General features: G+C 38.7%; 1 protein-coding gene across 12 annotated transcripts in view; it reads right to left on the bottom strand.

Annotated features, from left to right (window-relative positions):
- Positions 1–715: 715 nt before the first annotated feature.
- The window catches only part of LOC148429994 (multivesicular body subunit 12B-like), an 80122-nt gene continuing 58786 nt past the window's right edge, over positions 716–22051 (bottom strand). For 5 of the 12 annotated variants that reach the window (XM_088401912.1, XM_088403510.1, XM_088402680.1 and 2 more), the window contains 3 exons: positions 21156–21217; positions 5873–5928; positions 4547–4918 (listed from right to left, as the gene is read on the bottom strand). In XM_088401912.1, coding sequence (XP_088258038.1) covers positions 4781–4918; positions 5873–5928; positions 21156–21217 — 256 coding nt within the window. In that variant the 3' untranslated portion in view covers positions 4547–4780. Of the gene's footprint in view, positions 1351–4541; positions 4919–5872; positions 5929–12855; positions 13075–21155; positions 21218–22051 lie in introns of those variants that run through there. The other 7 variants (XM_088405929.1, XM_088406751.1, XM_088407335.1 and 4 more) reach the window with 5 other exon arrangements.

The following is a 22051-nucleotide window of genomic DNA, read 5'->3' as shown; positions in this document are numbered from 1 at the left end:
TTTTGAAACTTGGAGCCACAAACCATGCATTTGGGCTGTGCTCTTTTTGCGAACTTCATTAACATACTCAAATTAGGGTGCCTTCATTGCTTTTTATACTCAGCGTAGCCACTTCACAAAAACAAGTGCACGGCAATGCTGACTGAGCTGCCAAATTGGCACGGAACAAACCCTAATTTGAATCAACTAATTTTTTCTTTTTATTCCCTAAAAGGGCAATATGTTAAAATGAAGATTCCAAACAAGGTGATTTGTCAAGTCATGTCATTGTTATGAGTTAAGACAAGTCAGTTAGGTACCAATTACGTATTGATTCAAGCTGAGTCATGACCAAATTTTTGCCAAGCAAGTGTCAAGTCACCCATATCTGCACCTAACATGCATATTCTTGGAAAGTGTGAGGAAACCCAAGCACAGGGAAATGCTAGCTCTGCACATTTTGAAAACCAACCTCAAAATTTTGAGGATGATTAATCATAAATTGAAAATATCATAAATCATCATGAATTGAAAATATTAAATGATATGCTACCCATTTAATCCAAGTTTTTTAAAGCATTGGTGCAAAGATAAAATTCTATAAAAACAAACATACCAATTCAGTCCCAACATTTTGTCAGATTAAAAAACAAACAAACAAACAGAAGCTATACCATTTCCATTCACATTTGTTTGTGATTCGGAGCTTTACATGCGATGAAAAAGATTTTTTTATATGACTCAGGGTGTTCTGTAAATTATGATAACTGTCATTGGTGGCCTTTTTTTTATTAAGAGCTTAACACTTTCTGTGTGATTGTAGGAAAAGACATGCTATGCATCAGAACTGACATGTTATAATATTTGAATGATTTGCTTTAAGAGCTGACTCAGTTGACGTGTCATTGCAGTGAAGTATGGGTGTCTTGGGTAAAGGCTCAGTGGCTCAGCTCTGCTTACTCGTTCTGCACACTGCATGATGAACTTTGTGATGGAAATATATTTCTGCTTGAACATGCAGATCCGCAAGATCAGTTTGTCATGAAATTTCGTCCCACTGAGACAACCACATGTTGTTAAACATCAAAGGCACTGCCAACTTCAAAATACACATATTAATTGGATTTATTTTTAGCATTTCATTTTTACACTGCATTCAAAGTGTTTCACAAAGTCCCTTTGTCAATTCTAATTGAATTTGGACATCTTGGACGCTGTACAAACTCTCCATGCTTCCTCTCTCATGTTTTGTTTTGTATCATTCGGTATACAGTAGATCACTTATGTCCATCCATGTAGTCCATCACGTTGAAGGAGTTCCGTGGGATGTTAGACAATGATGCTTCGTTCTGTGCTGAAGTTGTAGTTAAACTGAATGAGGGGGACAAATGCGCTATTAGTGAACACGTTGCTGCAAAGAGAACAGCTTGAATGTGCATTTGACGCAAAAAAAAAACAAAAAACAAAAAAACAAACAAAAAAAAAACAACAACAAGATATTGTGGTAGAAACATATCTGGGCTATTTTCATTATTTCCTTTTCTTTTTTTATGTTTCAATTGGGACGAACAAAGTTCGTACCAATGCAGATTTTTTGTACTGCACATTTAAAAATGCAGTATTCCGGATAGCATTGGTGTGGAAAAAAACGATATACTGCCTCCCTCTGGTGACTGCATGACCTTACTGAGATAAGGCCCATACTACAGCATCGGATTTCCATAGGAAAAATATCACGAAAGACTAAAAGAGGGTTAAGGCTCTCTTCTCGATTTACTTCCAATTTATCCACTCAAAGCTAACGGCAGGCTAGAGTGGCCAGAAGTCACTCATAGTATCATTGCACAGCAACAGTAACACAAATGGAAGATCATTTACTTGTTCTGCCAGTCACTGTGAGGCATTTTCGTAGATAACTGAAAAAAACATACATTATTTACAGTAAATACCGAATAATGGAGGCCCAATCGAATATTTTCCAAATGCATGCAAAAATGTATCTCATGTCACAACACAATGGCTGTGGCGCTCATAGTTGACATAAGTGTAGTACTTCAAGTCAATTTAGGACTACTTTAAATAAATGCCACGTTGTTTCTATATTCCAAGCCAAAACTACTGAGAAAAAATATATGCACGTTGCTGTGTTGCTGATTGAACGTTGCTGTGCTCCGGTTGTTGTCTAAACAGTTGTACTACTGCAACAAAACACTGGAGGGGGCTGTAAGATCACTGGAATAAATTTTCCTGCTCACTAACAAAAGCAAATTTGCACATTATGTCAGTGAATAGCTGGGTCTCTCAGTCTAAACACCTTGCATACATAGTTTTTTTTATCGACTTGACGGAATACCGAAACCTGTCACATGTCACAATCCTGTTAGTGGGGTCACTCGGGTCCTCACCACATGAGAATTCAGTTTCAACGGTTGGCACACAACAGAAATAAAGCCAGTAAGTATATATGTGCATGTATATACGTATGTATGTAAGTATGTATGAATGCATGCATGTAGCCCGTGCATTCAGATGTGGGTGAGTGTGTGGATGATGGATGGGGGAATGGGGTGTTATCGGGGCGAGCATGTATCAATGTCTGCCAGTTTTACACACGGGCTGACAGGACAGTGACACACTAGAACATGGGCGGCAGTCGCCCAGACGAGCCCAGCTTCATTTCCTGTTCCTGCTCCAATGCCAAAAATATGTGACATGTTGTCTTCATTAATTCAACCTCTATTTGGAGCTCTCCTTCTCACACCATGCACACACTGTGTTCCTCAGTGCCTCTTCTATGCAACCGCACTGGAAGAAAAGTACACAAACACGAACGCATATACCCAAAGCTATGCTGAAAGGCCATCATGCATAGGTGCTAATGAAAACCCTGTCATGTGTGCACACACACTTGTCCATCTCCACGCACTCCCTAAACTAAAAATCATTAAGCCACCCTCAAACATCTTTCAGCGGAGCAAACCACATAAAGACGTCACTTTAAATTGTGTACTAATTAACACTTAAAAAGACACAAATTAGATATGCGTGGCTAAAAGCAATTATAATATCCGCAAGTTTTGCGAGTCATTTGGGAAATGAAAAGAATGCCTAATTGCTGGAACCAGCATCATAGCTGAAGTGATGCCTGTTAGAAAATGGTCTTATTTAGAACTGAGGCTACAATTTCCCATATGAAGTCAGAAAGCACATCACTTTCAAGCATCCATTTTTTCAATGGGTTTGAAATCTGGGAGATAGAGGCACTTGTTTTAAGGGGCATCATGCACAGTTTACCAGTGGATGAAAAAAGAGGACTGGACATTCTGAACCTGTCGCAGTGGTTTGCTTAGTCAAAAAATGTTATTTTCTTCAAGAGTCATGACAAACTGTAAAATGTACTTTAGTGGAAATGAAGAAAATGCACATGACCATTTGATAGTTAACACAATTAACTCCACCTAGAGGTTTGGCTCAGTGTTCTTTGCCGAGACGCAGGATTAATATGCAGAGAAATAGTTTGCCAATTTTCATGATATTTGTTGGCGAGAAAGAGAATTGGTCAAGGGATGTACAGCAACATTTTGATCTATCTCCCATTGTTCCAACTAGGGAATTTTGAAATAATTTATTAAATGTTATTGTGAATAATGGATGCATGTTATTAAAACATATCACATTTGAATTTTGAAAGCGCTTATCGAAAGAAACATTGTTTGGCCTTGGTGGAGGTCCACCCCCCTCTGATGTTATTCCAGTTGCCTATGAAAAGCACCACTTGTATTATATTCCGTAAAAGTCTCCCTAATTATATTCCTCTCCTGCTTCTGTAGATATCATCCTGGGATAATAACAAGAGCGAGAAGTAAAAATAACACAATTGTGAGGGATGCTTCCACTTGCAAACTAATTATCAAGCTAAGCTGCGACTTCATCCTCATCAGGCAGGCCCCGCCATTAATCTTGTGCTGTCGTCCACTTCACTAAATCCAGCATGTTACACTATCTCACATTTACTTCATCAGCTCCAGTGCGGCTGTAATTAATGATTTCTCATGCCCTTCCCTTCCCCAGCTCAGCTCACCATGTGTCCGCCTGCTAATCACACCCGCTGAATAGAAAAGAAGGAGGTGAGGGAACGATGAGCAGTGGAGGTAGAGGGGAGAGCGGATAGGATGAGCAGCCAGGTTGGGCACGCACGCACGCACGCACGGCACGCACGCACGGTTAATGCCTGCTTTGACAGTGAGCTTCAATCAGATGACCGTCTGACAGCACGGCGACTGTGTGATTTGGATAGTTTGTGACAGAAGACAGAGGCAGAGTGCAGAACAGACACCTGCTTTGATGAGGGAGCGTTTGCTCCGTAACACATCTCAAACCCAACAGCACCTGTTCTTTTACAGTGGTCTGTCACTTTCTGGCACTTCAGACACCATGGTACCGTGCTAATGAGAAAGAAAGGGGAGGGGGGCGGTGTTCCTCAATTTAAAGCATGACCATATACTGCGCAATAGGGACTTAATTCCTGCTGGCTACAGTGTGGGGAAGAAATTGAGCATGATCTCCGTGCGAGCTGATGGGTGCCGAAGAGGAACTAAATAAAGATCAAAACATCAAGAACCCGCAACATTCCGAGAGATGTCTGATTGAACTGTTTGGGAGAGGAATTGGGGAATAAAAGTCAAGGGCTTTGGAACAGCAGACAAAGCTTTTAAGAGGGAACGGCTGCCTAGCCAGGGCATGCTTTTATTCAATTGGGGCTTAGTGGAGCCAACAGGGTCTCGCTGTCTCAGACACTTAATTACAAGCCCAAGACTGTTTGCTTTGCATTCTGGGCCAGCGGCGGCAGCTGCAGCCGAGCGTTGCAGCCTCTACTCACTTCCTCCTCGATCTCTGCCAGGGATTTGATCGTAATGCCCATTAAATTGACTTGCTGCATCTGAAATCAAAAGCATGGAGAGGAGGGAGAAGGGAAGAAGAAAAAAAACACAAGGAACATGGCGGTTAGGCTCATGGCTAAGTAAGCATGCTTAAAATCTTTAATCCTCTCCCTCTGTGTCAATACGAACCGGCTATGGTGACAACCGCCGCCAGCCAGCCAAATGGACTGCATTGAGCCAGCGCTGCCTGAGTGCATGCATTCATCACTCAGAGTGAGGGAAAGGAAAGGATGGCAGATAAAGGGATAAGCAGATGAAGAAAGGAATGGGAAAAGGGGGTATGGAAGAGAAGAATTGAAAGGTCCGCGGAGAAACGAGGGAGGAGAAGAAAAAGCAAAGAGAAAAGTCACGTCAAAATTTCGTGGCAAAGAAAGCTGAGGCAAGTACAAAGCAGGAATGGAAAGGCTGGCGAGTCCACTGGAAAATTGAGGGAGTTCAGTAAAAGAGATTAAAGAAATAAAACAAACGTGTTGTAAATTCAGTTGGATTGCATGGAAAGAGGTCCATTCGTTTTGAAAAAAAATTCTAGTCCAACATGACCGCTGTTGCTATAAGTTCTCCAAGGAATTGAGAGTTGGGTGTATACTGTATGTATACTGTATGTAATATGAATAGACAGAGAGTTGCGGGCGGCTGTGCCGCGGCGTGAAGAGTACTTTCAACCTGTATCAATATTACCATGACATGCCACCTGGCTCCTACTGATAGATCCAAGAAATAAATGTATGGATTTCAAGATAAATAAAGTTGCAGTCAAACTTTATTTCTGCTTCAATCACTTCAATTCCTGATCATTGCAAATAAAAGGGCCGGTTAATTAAAAAATCTCAATGCTATTACAATTATACATGCTCCTGGGACTTAAGACCTCGCCTTGGCGATGGCTGCTGTTATGATATCCTTAATAATCCGTATAAAAATGCTTTCCACCAAAGTTTCGAGTGTGGTTTTACCTCTTTTGATGTTTCATAGAATCGCTGCGCGATCCCAAAGGGCACATCATCCATGGCTGTAAGAAAAAAAGGAAGAAAATCATGTTTAAAACGTGACTGGCGGTAACAAAAATGACCATTTCTCCCACCCTTTATTTTCAAATTGAACAAAAATACATGTGGCATAATGAAACAACAAAGCTATCACCGTCTCCACCCCCCACCCCTGGCCCCACACACACCTCCCCTCCCACCCATCTATGGAGACAAGATGAAAGCCTTTTCTTATTCTTCGCTTCTCTCCTCCAAGCCAGCCCTCCCCAAACCTCTTCCACTTTAATTACTCTTGATTATTCCTGATTTTGTCTTGTCAGAGATGTTCACCTCACAAACAAAGACACACTTACGCTCAACACGGAAGAAAAAAAACGAAAGAAGAAAGACAAAACGCCGGATATCAAATTTGCATGAAAATAAGCCACGGCGTTCAGCCCACAAAAAAGGTAGATTGAAATGAGGACTTGCCAAAAGCGCGGTGGTATAATTAGCATTTGACCAAACAAACGAGCTTCAACAGAGCTATAATTAAGCAGGTCCGTAATTAAGTGTATGCCCTTTATCATAATGATCGTGGTTAAAATGGTGTGATGGCTGCCAGTTGATTATTAATGGTGTAACCCAGTACTGCCTCGATCCTGCACTGGAATCAAGGTGTCACCACTGTCAGGCTAGAGTGCAGGTCTTTGTTTATCGAAAACATTAGGGCACAAATTAACACAAGTTGACGAGAGAAACAAAGCTTCTAGGTTCTGGCTGAAAGAAAAACTGCAGCTGCTTGGACTCATTAAAAAAAAAAAAATCTGGAGCTCTGACACTTGCCACAAAGTGCTTTGACAGGCCCAAAATATCAGGGGGCTGAGCTCCCAACTAGTGTTCTTCAGGCGCCGGGCACAGGAAAATACATTTAGAAGTGTAAACCCAACCCGCTTCTGATTTATGGTTTTGGAGGAAATTCATAATTCTGACACTCTTTGAAACTTAAATCATTTGCATTGCTTCTTGGGTCATGGAACTTTGTCATCTTTGTCATCTAAGAATGACTCCAGGCTGCCTGGGCATGGGTAAGATTGTTTTTATTTTTGACGCCGCAATAGTACTGAAAAAAATATCTAGAATGGCAAGCAGCGCTTAAACCTGATAGTGGTAATAATTGGTAGATTACAGTTATATAATGTAGTAGGAATATTGGTGAGCTGTTTTTTCCACAACTGTTAAAAGTTGATTGAATTTGTTGACTGCTAATGTCCCACATTGTAGACTGTTATTTTAATGACTATAATTGACATATTTTTTTTTTTTTTATTATTAAAAAAGGGAAATAAAACTACCAGTGGAGTATTTGCTTTTTGGGAATCACTTGTTTGCTTCTCTGACAATTCTTCTCATCAGTTTCTTTCATATCGCACATGTGTAATGACGTTATGTGCAAAAATGGGATATTTCCTCTGAAATGTTCCAAAACGGTGCTAATTTAAATTGCTATTCTGTTGTAAAGGGTTTCGTCATAACTCTTTCCAGGCATGACCAATCGACCCAAAATGAATCTGTCCTAAGAGTTGGATTGAGAGTGAATCAATTAGTCATGCCTGGAGTGTAGAGTGAGGGAATGACATGCTAAAAAGATGACTGTTTACTGTTACGCTTGCCACTTGTGAGCTTAATTGATGAAAGTACATTGTTTTTGCGTAAGAGAAGCCAGCTTGTGCTGTGCAAAAGTACGTTGGCCAGACCTCACTCCTAAAGAGTACGGTAGTCAGCACTATCACACATGTACTTGAATATAGAATGAGGATTTGTATAATGAGTGACTTTAGACAGGCTACACTAACACTGTAGGTTGAATCTTTTTGTAACTGCAGCGAGGCAACATTGTTCCTATTTTTTATTTTTATGGCACTGCAGCATGAAGCATTTTACTAAACGCTTCACTACAATGTACAAAACAACATTCCATAAAAACTGGTTGTCCAGTTGGTTTTGTAAAGGAAATTTTCATTGGCTGTTTGTGTTTTATTTATTTTACCGTTTAATTCGGGGGTCACCAATGTAGTGCCCTCGGACACCAGGTAGCCCTCAAAGATCACATGAGTAACCTGCAGGCCTGCTCTGCAAATAGCATACACGAGATAGAACATTGGTGATTTTCTATGAATTTTACAAACAATTATACATGGATTACATTATCATTACTTATTATACTTGATTTGCATATTCACTACAGTTGTTCCTTAATTATTGTGAACAATGGTAAACATAATCTGTGTCTTCACATACGGCAAACTAGTAGCCCTTCGTATTACTCAGTACCAAAGAAGTAGCCCTCAGTTTCAAAAAGGTTGGTGACCCCTGGTTTAATTGTTTTACTTTTTGAAATATAGCCGAATACATTTTTTTAAAATATATTTTTGTCAATACCACACAGTACTATATGATAATATTTACTTTATTAGTATCATCTACTCTAATCCAATAGGATGTGTATGTGTACATACATATATATATATATATATATATATATATATATATATATATATATATATATATATATATATATATATATATATATATATATATATATATATATATACCTATTTGTGTGAATACACATATAATTCCAGAGGTATATTATGTTCACTTTACTGAAATCATTTTGTTGTGTTTTTATGTATTACAGTGTGTCATAGATTGAACAATAATGTCCAGTAGTTGTCATGCTATTTATGGGTAACCATGAAATATCTGAAGGAGAAAAAAAAAAATCTCAGGAAATGATCAGTATCAGTGTTGATGTCAAAATCGCAAAAGTACATGTATGTACGGTATCTGATGCAAAAGTTGTGGGATCTGTGTATGTGGCGCACGATGACTTGTTTAAATTGTTTAAAAAAAACAAAAAAAGTAGAGAAAGAGAATGTACTTGCACCACTTCTACTGGGAGCAGAGAGAGGTTGAGAATACATTTGAATCAATAGGTGGCCATGGAGTACTGAGATTGCAGTGGCTGATGGATCTGTGTGGCGTGGACAGATGGCTGCGCAGCACTGAAGGCCAGGGACTTTCCTTATTGCATTTAAACCGGGCCTCACTTTGTATTCTACCACCATCCATACTAGAGGGGCTATCTTACATCCAGATGAATGGAAAGGTGCTGAAGATGACTTGGTGTTAAGAAATGGATATCTGCACGACGGTAGAGTCTAACACAAAGGGCAAAAGTAATGTAAATACAATCTTCTGGCCAGGAACTCCATTATAAAGCATGTTGGAGGCGCTGGAATGGCCGGGCTACGCTCCATTACCCCACGTGTACGGCGGCGTGGAGGCTTGGGGTAGTTACCTGACATGTGGAGTATGCGGGAGCAGTCAATAGGAAAACGTCAGCTCAGATTTTTGGTGCGGTGACTGTGATGATGGTGATGATCATGGCGGTGAGCACAGAGGTTGCGTTAAGTAAGGGGGACCCCGTGGCTTGAGTGATTGTAGTGTAAAGAACGGAGTCAGCACAGGCCCCGTGTGGATCATTGCCTTATTAATGGCTCCGTCAGGTGCGATGAGCAATGGCTGCATTGTCATCTCCAATCCCTGGGCACAGATGAATGGCTGTTTCAGGGCGGGAAGGGCTCCCTCGTATGCCGGCTTGAGCACCAATCCCTCACCCTTCCGTTGTTGGATGCGCTGTCGCCCAGGACTTAAGCAGCGCCATACATTGCCTCTCCAATAAACGCGACCGTGCGCACTCACACGCGCGCGCGCGCACTTCGTAGTGTTATAGCCGGACACTGACTGATGGGAAAATATGTGTGCTTGATCGAGCATGACCCATATTACCTGCACCGCATCTTACCCGCAAAGCTTTAGGAACGTTGATGAACTTTCTTTTTACGCTTTACTAATCTAGCACAGCTGCATTGATCTCTGTCTCGTCATGTTTCTGGGGTGATTCTGACTTGATTAGATAAAAAAGTAAGTGAAAGTTGCGGGTTTTTTTTTGTTTGTTTTTATACTGCACAACTCGAGTTTGCCCGTTGTTGTGCAACACATGGAAGTGTGCTCCCGAAACGTATGTTTTTTTCTTCAATTCAAAACCAAAAACAAAAATATAACATTTCTGTTTATTTGCAGGTTATACTTGTTCTCACGCCCAATTTTTGAGGTTAGCTTGTATTTACTGTTTTTCATTGATTTTTTTTTAAAATTATTTTTAAAAATGTTTACTAAAAATACATATAAGATAAATAAAATAAAATCCCAAATGCATTTCAGTGGTCGTCAGCTAGATGTGGCCTTTCATTATTTGTGGGCCTTTGAGCCTTGCATATTCTGCTACTTGCTGTTTGTTGTGAAATGATTTGGGTCACCTGCCACCACATAGCACTACCATAAGTGATGGGCATAACAGTTCCTGTGCACGTTATTAGGATCAGTAAAAAGAACAAATAAATAATAATTCTACAGATTTGTCTGCCATGGTGGACATTGGACACAGATGTCACATATGCTCACCACATTTTTATTCAATTTCTTCATTCATTTATTCAATTTATTCAAATGTATTATTATTATTATTATTCAAAATCATCCCTTACATTGTTTATGAGATCACGTTTACTATACCGTATTTTTCGGACTATAAGCCACGACTTTTTCCTCATGATTTGAGACCTGCGGCTAATAGTCCTGTGTGGCTTATCTGTAGTTGTTGTTGTTGTTGTTGTTTTTCTTTTTTTTGCTAGCCACCAGCAAGCAAATGTGTGTATCCGTTCGAGGTTTCACTTTACGGCACAACTATGAAATAGATACTGAAAAGATGTGAATAAATTGTTGTGCTCAAAGAATTTTGAAAATATAGTATTAAAAAATATACATGTCTAAATTGAATAATTGAATGTATACAATTTTGGGTAAATTTGTGATAAATACATTTTATATACTGTACACAGTATATATGATTTTATTTATGTATTTATGATTGTATATATGAAGGATGTGCAATGTGTTTTTATGTTCACTAAAATAATCCATCAAACAAAGGGAATAAAAAAAAAACATACTATTGAAGTATTGATTTCGATTTTGAACTGGTATTTAACAAACAGTATTCTGTTAGTGTTGAAAATATCCATCTATTCATTTTCTATAAATATGTTGGGACTAAACATGCAGGCATGTTCAGTCTGTTAAAGAGAGGATGTTGTTGTTGGCAGACAATTACAAAATAATTAATAACAAAAAAAACAAAAAAAAAACTTCCATGTACCATCTTTTTGCATGAATATCTTATGTTATTAGCTTCGGTTTATAGTCCAGTGCGGCTTATCCATGACAAAAATATATATATTTTTGCTCATATTTTATTGCTGCATCTTATGTACCGGTGCGGCTTATAGTCTAGAAAATACGGTAAATCTTTATCAAAATATCCAGGATGTGCTTATTTTAATGTGTTTTCCATCAACTCTTAGCTTAGATAAACAGAGGCCACTGAAAGGGCATCCCATCCTTTCAAGTGTTGATTCTCTTATTGATAACATTGTGGTACCTTCCTTGACGAGACAAAAACGACTCACGTTCATTACTGAACCGGTAATGGCAGTACGTTCACGCACTGATTTGTTCGCAAGATGCAAACGTATCAAAAAACAGCAGTAAATTCACTCCTTGATTCGTTCTGAACAAGAAAAAACGTACATTCTCTCAACGATTCGTCCATGAACACCAATCGAACGGGAGTACATTCAGTAATGCCTCTCCCCTGCCTGACGATGGCAGTTGATTGGTCGTAACTGAGGGAAGGACAAATCTCTTCGGGGAGTGGCCCGTTCGCTCAGGTTCACTTCCGGCACAACACTAGCTAGCATGACAATCGACAACCTGTATTTTGGTCAACTGGAAAATTGGGTCATTCATATCACAAAGCATTCATCAGAATGAAAACAGAATGAAACAGAAAATATTGTTGGCCTACTAGTTATAGTACTGTGTTATACATAGGCCTGTAAGTTTGGAGAAAAGTCTCACAAGTAAAAGAAAAAAGTTTCAAAGTCCAAAGGAGAGTCCTATAAAATGTTAGGTTGACATGCATGTTACATGAGAGGAATTTACAAGTAAAGCTACTCAGAAAATACACTATTTTATTCAAACAATCTCTCAGCCTGCTCCGTGTGTAGCCCGGCTAGACAATGCACTACCTCTCATGTCACTGTGACTCTCAAGTTGAGGGGGATTCTTTATGCAGACCATGAAAATGCTATTCTAGTTGCAGAGCCAGCTCTCTGTCACCTCTGCAGATAATGGTGAGTAGAAGCAAAGTAAGCTGGAAGAGGACCCCCTATGCCCACTCACAGCCCTTAGCCGCACTCTGACATGAGAAATAGTGCCCAGGCCTGACAGCATCTCGGAGACATATTGTAGTTTATTTTGTCGCCCGGGCATGCCATCTGTGCCATTCCAATGGAGGGTGTGGGCACAGCCTGCTGAGAGAGGGAGAGGGTGCCAGGCTGCGGGTCCCCTCAGTAGCTCCGCAGCCACAGCAGGTCATTAGTCAAATTGCCTAATGAGAGAGAATACAAATGGCCCTCTCCTCTGACAGGAGGAATTTTGGAGGTGTCAGAGCTCCTGACCCAAACTACGAGAACAGATGATAGCCGGTTGCTATTTTCAGATTCTTTTAATGACTCTATGGGGCTCCATGCAATCCATTCTTTTTTATTGTATCCTTCCGCTGTTTTATTCTCGACAAAAAAGTGGGATATTTCAATGAATAAAAACTTTCTTTCAAAATTGGCGTTTGAGCGACTGAACAGATTATTCATTCATTTTAATCATGATACTTAATATAGTAACTGTCCAAATACTGTTTTTTTTAAGATTTTTTAATGAAAAGTCATGTGTGAAAATGACGTCTTCAGGACGCCTGCCTCACAGTTCAGAGGTCCTGGGTTCAATTCCAGCTCACTCCGGCCTTTCCTTTCCTTTCACTAGGGCCACATTCCAAAAAGATGCATGCAAGGTATATTGGACACTCTGAACTCTCCTTTGGTTTGATTGTGGGTGCAAACGGTTGTTTGTCTTTGTGTGCTCTGCAATCGCCTGGCTACTTCTTCAGGGTGTGCCCCTCCAACTGCCTGAAGACGGCTGGGATAGGCACCAGCATGGCAGCGACCCTAGTGAGGATAAGCGTTTGTAGAAAATGGATCCATGAATGTTTTTAAGAGGCTATAGGTTTCTAGTCTTGTCTTCACACAATGCTACACTTGAAGTGTTGATGAAGAGAAACATTTTTTTTGGCATAAACCGTATTGTATAACATTACCCACTGCTATACTATAAATCACATTTATTCAATTATTTGAACGTACTATTATATTTAGGAGTATGTGTTGTGAGGCATAAAGGCACATGTGCATGCACACAGCACTTAAGTTCCACATTCAAATTCCTAAATTAAAATTCAACTTGCTACTTGAGAAACACCAAGAGAAATCCTATGTAGAATGACCCACTTACCTCTCCATCTGAGACACACATATCTAAAAATCGGGATGTAGGAAGGGAGCCAGGAGGCAGTCCCGGTTGGACTCTATCCCATCAATCTTCCAGAAAGTGGGCAGAGCCAGTAATACCTATGGTGAGTTTAATGCTCAAGGCTCAGAGGAAATAGTAAGTTGGGAAACTCAAAAACTGTAGCACTAATTAAGCTTCAATGACCAGAAGAGCGGAAAAAAATCAAAAGTAAACCTTTTTAACCATTTTCCAATATGGGTCATCCCCTGTCCCTTGCTCGATGTTGCAAAATTAAACGGACTACCAGACTTTAATCAGCAATCAGCAGCACTGTGTCTTTTCCGACACTACCGTGGCACCGCACCGATCTCCAGCTGTGGCTGCTGGTAAATGTGCAGCTGAATGTCTGTATAAATGGGCAGCGCCTCTCTGGACAAGTGTAAAAGCTGGCAGAGGGCTGACAGTAAATTGCACGTACCGGATGGGACACAGCAGAAGGCACAATTACACAAATCCCCTCTTAATTAGCAGTTCCGGGGGCAAACTAACAAGTAATGTTGCAAGGAATGTGGCAAGCTCCAGAAAGCCCAACAAGAAAGGCCTACCTAAGCTGAACGCTTGCTCGTGTGGGTTCTGGCTCCCCTGAATTAGTGACTGATGTGTGAGCCCTTCTGATCGGTGCAGAAGCCTTCCTTGGCCTGGTCTCCATAACCCTGAGCCCTCAGTAAGCAACTCGCCCTCTGTACTGTGGAACAGCGGGACCCGCATGCTTGTGGTTGGCATTATTAAGTTCTCCATGCTCATAGTACCAGGCAATGTAAAGTGGCATCTCATGCAGTGAGTAATGAACGGTGCCAGAGTGGAAGCGGGAGTGATGACAGCTAAAGAGGCCTCCTTGGCAGCCACTAACCTGGGCACGCACCAATTTATCTTCCATTACAACCGATCCACCAACGCAGTGCTGCCATTTGTCATTAATTGTGCGAATAGGAACATGATTTTTCTCCAGAATAGACCGTTAAGACAAAATGCAACAGTATACACGTACAGGCATTGCGGTGCCTTTTGAGTATGAATGGAAACGTGTTCTTCCGTGGATTTCTGAACAACATACTTTGATACCAGCTAAAGAACTTTTCACTCTCAGTTGCCAATTTTTTTCTTGAGCGACTTATTCCTTTTATGCTCTCATTGTGCTTCCGAAATCGCACCCAAGTATGTAGTAGAAAGGCATTCATTACAAACTTAACAAGTCAGCAGAGCCATTAAAAGATCTTTAAGGCATATTTGATCATAAATCTCCTTAAACTATATTTAATGACTGGACTTTGTGAAATATTTTTATCAAGTTCTAATTAGACGTATGTTAACAAACCCTGCTGTACATGAGCCAAATGAGAGAGCCGTGACAGGCCCATCCATTGAGGCTGTCCACATATGGACACCGGAACTAATGGAGCTCTGCTTCTATCTCGGGGATGGATAGAAAGCAATGAGGGATGAGGCTCTGGAGTCCAGTAAGGTCTGCAAACCTTGAAGGTTTTTAAAAGTCTGCAATTTGACTATAAAACAGAACCAAAATTCTTGAACCCATAATCCATTACAAACGAATGACAAAAAACAAATACGGACGTATAGAAATCAATCAGGTTTCGCGCATGATTGGCACACTAATTCTTATCGGCACCATCAAACTCGCATCGGTCAGGTTGTTCATTAAACAAAGTTGAAACTCATTTTGAGATTTTATTTCAGTGTTGTTCACACATTTTCAAGAATTCCAATTGTTTAAGCTATGAGGTACTAAAGTATTTGGTAATAATATAAATGTTATAATATACTAGGCAAAAATGCAAAATAGTAAAACACAAAACAGCTATTAATTACAAAGTAATTCATGCACATATTTTGCTTTCATACTTACATGTAAATGAATGAAAATATTGATAATATTGATAATGCTCCCGATATGCTCATATGGATGGATGGATGAACAATCTGGCACAGGTTTCCTACTTTGTACATACTCTCAATTTAAATGCTCCATAGAAAAAGTTTATTTTCATTTCTCATTTGTCAAACATGAAATATCAGTATTTTTTATTTTGGGCAACAGTTTTTCCACATAATATTTTGGTACTGCAATTTAATAGGAAATGAGAATGTATCTTGTTCTACCTTTGTTTAAATTTTCATTTAATATTGTTTGCTATTATAAAAGCTATACAATTTATAGCTGGATTCAAAGAATAGCAGTTGTTCATGTTTTTTATTTTTTTGGCCGGTTTCTTAAGTAAAAAAAAAAAAAAAGGCAGTTTCCCTTTGTTATTCTGTCTTGCAAAGAATGCTGAAGTTGTATGATAATTCTTTGCACATCTGTAGATTGAAGGAAAAATCAGTTTGGATTGAATCGGACCAAGTAAACAGTATATAAGTAGTATATAAGTAAATAGTATTGAGTTACCTTTTTAACACTTGATAATACACACACACACACACACACACACATGCACACAAACACCTACTTGGAGTTGAAGTTGTGATGATGAAATAAAGTTGAGTAATAGAGACTCATTAAAACGAATGCTTCAAGCAACCAAAAATTAGACACTTTAATAATAATCTATGATTCTATCAATGTTGTGTGTAAATATCCATTAGATGCAATTCCTATCGTCCTACTGAACGTCTCTGTTTTGCCTTTTGCTAACCAGGGAAATTAAGAGGCAAAACTAGGATTTTAAGAGTGTTCTTTTCATGTCTTGATGTTAGCTCTGGCATGACTTCAGACATGAAGATTGGTTTCATCGAAATTCCATTCCATCCAAATGAAAAGCGTAGCAGTAAATCTGCCTATACCTCCCCCATAACACTTCCATAAATGATTCATTCAGTTCAGTTTAACTGATGCAAAACAGAATGTCAGTGAACTGTGGCTGCCTGAGTCCTACTACAAGTGGAGAAGAATCCCGTGCAGAGAAAAGAATGACCAAAGACACCCCAAAAAAAATGACTTTACTAATTTACTAATAAGTGGTTTGTGGCATTAGCCAGGAGTTGTATTTTTTAACCCCTAAGATTTCATAACTACATATATTCTATACTCTATACATTCTAGTATATATGAAGTTATTGGCTAGGCAGTAGAGAAACTGTTGAAATCCATCACAGACTGAGAAAAGGCTAAAAATGACCCCAGCCCCCATAACGCTTGGCTTAGAAACACACTGCAAAAAATAAGATGGAACTTTTGTTTGAAACCTGATGAGAAACCTCTTAGTGAAAGTACGACGCCAAACATAATCTTTTTTTTTCTCCTCTCAATCAAGCAATGATGTAGTTTGGGGGAAAAGGAGAGAAAGGAAGTAATTTTGTGTAATCAGTGAACACCATCTGGAACAATTAACCAAATTCCACAGAACTCAGAGGATCAGTCATATTGACTTATTAAAGATCCAGAATTATGCAAGTTATAAATCCTTGGAAAAACTAAGCGTACGCCTGCCTGTCATGACTATTTTAACTTCAAATACAGTGGAATGCTAGATAAGGCTGAAAAGAGGAGATTAATATATGCAAATTATGTTGAGCATTTAAAAGCCCCCCCAACAACTGTCTTGCTTTTTTCCCGTCTCTTATTACAGGGCTTTATGTTTTATTCATACACCAACTTACCTGTCATTTCATAAGCTGTAATATTACGAGGGTATTATTAAACGGCATAAAGTGGGACTTTAATTGGAAAGCGCCATTGCATTTTCCAATTATTTGCTGCAAAGTCAATGAAGATGCACACAGTTTAATAAGGACTCTAATATGGTTTCTTGAGAATCAAAAATCACTGTCATCCTGTCAAGATATTTTGCAAACCCAAGTTAATTTTGAGATTTCTATTTTTTCTCCTCCTCATGATGTGAAGGATGAATTGTCTTATGTCTGTTAATTGAACTTCCTCTAATGGATTGGGAAATAATTGCACTCCATATTACTCTAGATGAGGGCCAATGTCAGGATTTTTTTTTTTTTTTTTTTATTAATGGGACAGATATGCAAATGTATGACTTTTCACTTCATTCACGTTTTTATCCGGTGGATGTTTGCTGAATAATTTGCAGGGGACATTCTATTATTATCTGTTATTCAAACGTTCTACTTTTTTTTTGGCTGTATGAATATTTGTCATTTCTCGAGCATGCTGGTTGGATTGGTTTATTATATATAATTTTCCATCATAGCAGACTTAATTGAAAAGGCAGGGATCAAAGTGATGCCTGCACAGAAAAGCATACGATGGCTATGAAAACTTGATAACTCCTCAAATGAACTTCAACTGTCAAGTGAAAGGAGGTAAAAAAAAAAAATGTGAATAGGTTTTAATATTTTGGTAATAAATGTCAACGTGCCTGCACATCACATCTCTGTACATAATGTGACTGCTGATGACACATTTCCCAGACATGTTCCCTCTCCTCCCCTCAGCTTGCTTTTCTTTCTTGTGCAGGGTTTTTTGTTTAGTTGGGAAGTGACGGAGGGTTTAATCAAGAAAGCAGGCAATTCATCAATCCTAAAGAAGGCGCTTGTTCGAGCCTGACAGAGCGCACATGGTTTTAGAGCAACTCGAACCTGGCCAGCTGTCAGCCTGCACACGCAGACTCCCACGTGCGTGCATACGCACACACACGCGCGCTCACACAGGCGCGTAGCAGAGCTACCATCACACTAACATTTAACAATTAAATAGGTTGTTGTCTCGAAGGTCACACAAGGCAAGGCAGCCAATCACATAGTTAATGAAGGAAAGTTTATTTCAGTCACATTTTGATGCTATGAGACAAGCACAAGATGTACTTCTTTTTTGTCGGAAAAATGATGATTGTTGTAAAGAGTATGTACAATTTATGCTTCTTCTTCACTGTCACGCATATATCCCTTTACAGTTCAATCTTTTTTAAAATCATTCTGGAGCCTCAATTTTATTTTATTTTTTAGACGTGCATATACATATCATGACTTTGTTCTGAAGTAATTTTATACTCAATTAAAACATGTTTTTCAGCCTCTCCATGAAGCGCAAAACAACGGTTTTAAAACTGATAAATGTGTGGTACTGAATTAATCAATTTAACTTTTGCATGCCAGTATGTTATTTATTAAAATATTTGAATGAAGTTTGCTATAGCCACCTCTAGCACGGGTGTGTCTTTGCTTGAGCAGCAGCAGGAGGAATCCTCACCACATGGTGTCTCTCTCCAGCTAGATAACAAACCTGCCTGTTCCTTTCACTCGTGCTCAACACAAACTTACAAGTTAGTGCTCTGATTCCATTCGAGGTATTCGTATAGCCATAGGTAAAACTCTGCATCTAAAATGTAATAGCTTCACCTTGGTTTCAGTCCAGGTGTCTATTTGCCAAATAACCAAAAGCAAGAATACGAAAAAGATAATATATAAAGTGACAATAAGTAAGGTTTAGACCGTTTTCCATTAAAAATGAATGAATTCAATTATTATAAATGTCAAAAACATGCAAAAAATGTGTGCTTAATGCCCAATAATATGTTTTAAATTTAAGCTTAGGACTATTTATCATTAAATTATATTACATGGGGGGTGGCACTCCTCCAGAGGTTGCCATGTCTGTTATAGCTACCACAGCCTGTGGGGGAGTGTGTATTTCTGCACTTACCGTAATGCGCCTAAAGCTCCCATAGGTCCATGTGAAAAATTACACATACTCCCTTTAAAAGAGGGATATGTGCCAGCAGCACTTTTTATAGCGGTACATGCAAATTTTGGATTCTTTTTCTACTATATATATATATATATATATATATATATATATATATATATATATATATATATATATATATATATATATATATATATATATATATATATGGCTTCTGTTTGATGTCGTACCGTAGTGTCACGTTTTGGGGTTTAATAGTTGCTTCATTCACATTTATAACTCATTGGTGAAATGATGTTTCAGACAAGGGAATTCGGTTTGTTTGTTGAAAGGTCCACATTTATAACTCATTGGTGAAATGACATTTGAGACAAGGGAATCCGGTTTGTTTGTTGAAAGGTTCACTGAAATGTCCATAGCGAGGCTATGGCACGTTTACTAATCTCCATATATACTGTATAAGGTAATATTGGATCCCCAAGACTCGCGATACTAAAAAACGATAGGTCCCAACCAAAATGTTTGGGGTCCCAAAAATTGCACAGTAAAAAGGACAAAGTAATTTCAAGATTCAAACTCTACAAGCCGTGAGCAAAACCATTAACATATATTAACAAATGTCACTGTAAAGTTTTTTTTTGTTTTACTTAGAATGAACTTACATGTAGCATTCGTCATGATCTTCTTCATATCCCAACAACAGATATAACATTCCATTCTGGTAGAAAAGTCAGCTTTTTACTGTGAGTGTTTGTTTGTTTAGTTTCAACATACTGTTTTTTTTCTATTCTTGAACTTCTGAAGCATTTTGTTTTCGCTTCTTTACTTTCTGGCTCATTGTTACCTGATTGTGAATTTGACTTGTCACTGATACAATAAATACATACAAATTCCGAATTTACTTTGATTTGGGCCCACAGATAGCACTATTTTAGAAGGGGGTGTACAAAAAAAAAAAATATATATATATATATATATATATATATATATATATATATATATATCCTGGAATCTTTGTAAGGACAAACAAGGAGACGGTGTAAATTTGGTTAACTTGACACAAGGAATAACGTTAGCAAACTTAGCATGAACTTCAGACCGACATACATTAACTAGCTAGCTAGGACTTCATTTAGCTATATGATATTCATTCCTGCTGCAGGCAAATAATTTTCTGATATCCAACTTGGAGTTACACTTTAAGTCAATTCAAAATAATATTTTTAATACGTTGCTGTCAGCTGAACTTACTGACGTGTTGCAGTGATTCTCGTCACCTGCTTCTTTCTCGCACGTTCACAGAAGTGATATCAGCTACACGTGAATAAATTGCCATATAATTAGCCATGTGCGCATTGTTCATGTGGAGTGAATAAAGTAGCAATAAATTACTGTACTAACTAGTATGTGGTATGGGCACTCTGAAGTGAATTCGTTTTTACCAGTGAAATTATTACTAGAGCACTGCAGATCAGTACTTTAGCTTGTGGCCCAGTGAAATCTGTCCGCTAAAGCGGCTGGTTGTAATGGAAGCCAGGCACTGGTTCAAAATAAAATGTCAATTATCAAGTAATGTAGGAAAAAAAAAAAAAAACAATATGAGCAGAGTGTGTGAGTATATATATATATATATATATATATATATATATATATATATATATATATATATATATATATATATATATATATATATATATATATATTTATTTATTTTTTTTCTTCTTCTTCTTAAGAAATGTTTGTCGCCTGCACTATCATAATGAAACTGTTAGAAACATGCTTGTGCGCAAAGGTAACATGGTAAAGCCTAGGTAGGTTGTGAACATGTACAGTATTACATTAAAAACATCTGGTCCTGTTTCTTTTTTGCACCGGTAAGATATTCCCATACCTGCTACAAAACACAATTTGCAATTGTTTTCCCTTTGTAACCCTTAAAATCATTAAGTGTTGTTTGCTGCTAGTTCAAGTCTCCATAAAAAATTCATTGTTGACTACAGTGACAGTCAAATAACTTATGCGTTTCGGTCTGAAGTGTGAGAGAGGCTATACCTGTCACGGTATAGCTGCCACTGCTCCGGTGCTCACAGTCCGGCCTGCTGATCATCCTGCTGCTGTCAGACAGGAAGAAATAATACAACGTCAGTCCATCAAACACTACTTCAATGAGTGCCATATTAAATGGAAGGTTGGCATGTGAGTGAAATTTATATTCCTATGTCGTTTATCGGCACATGTTTTATATGTAGCAAAGGCGCATAGTGTCTGCAGAAACATGAAAGTGTCTCCCTCTTCAAGACAGACCAAAGCTGCAAAATCAAAGTTTGAGTCTAAACGGAGAAAATAAGGCAAAAGTTAAACCCGCACCAGTCGCCTGCGGGCTAGAGCAGACCTTCAGCAGGGCTTTAGAGCAGGATCTTGTTAAGTTTGTAGGAGCCATGGGATTCCATTATTCAAGGGAAGTCTGCTTTTACCATTTCATGGCCTTGTATTACAGAAAACAGCACTGAATGCACTTTGTGGGCAGTTGAAGTTAACAAACCATATAAGATTGAAATCCTCATCAATCACGCTATCACAAATTACACCCCCTGCTTTGCCCCTACGGATCGATAAATCCACAGCTAGTGAGGAGGGGAAAAACTGCTTCAAGAGAGCTGCAAAACATGACGTGCCCGGGAGGTAGCTAAAGAATACAGCAGCCGTAAAATAAACAATCTCTTAATGATGACGCAAAGTAGTCAGTAATATCATTAAAATGGGGAATGCTATGATTAGAACGCACAGACATTACACCTTATACAAGATGGGGTAAGCCAGATTCCGGAGGAGTCACTGTTGTGCTATAAAAAAAGGCAGATTGTCAAGGCAAATGAGAAGCGATGGTTTGATTCTTTATTAATCTTCTATATATGTTAAGTGTGTATAGTGCATATTTTCTATTTGTG

This window comes from Hippichthys cyanospilos, chromosome 1 (assembly GCF_059441005.1).
Source record: "Hippichthys cyanospilos isolate Australia breed blue-spotted pipefish chromosome 1, RoL_Hcya_1.0, whole genome shotgun sequence".
In the NCBI taxonomy this organism is placed as follows: domain Eukaryota; kingdom Metazoa; phylum Chordata; class Actinopteri; order Syngnathiformes; family Syngnathidae; genus Hippichthys; species Hippichthys cyanospilos.
The sequence above is the reverse complement of the archived record's forward strand: the minus strand, read 5'-3'. Positions and strand labels throughout refer to the sequence as shown.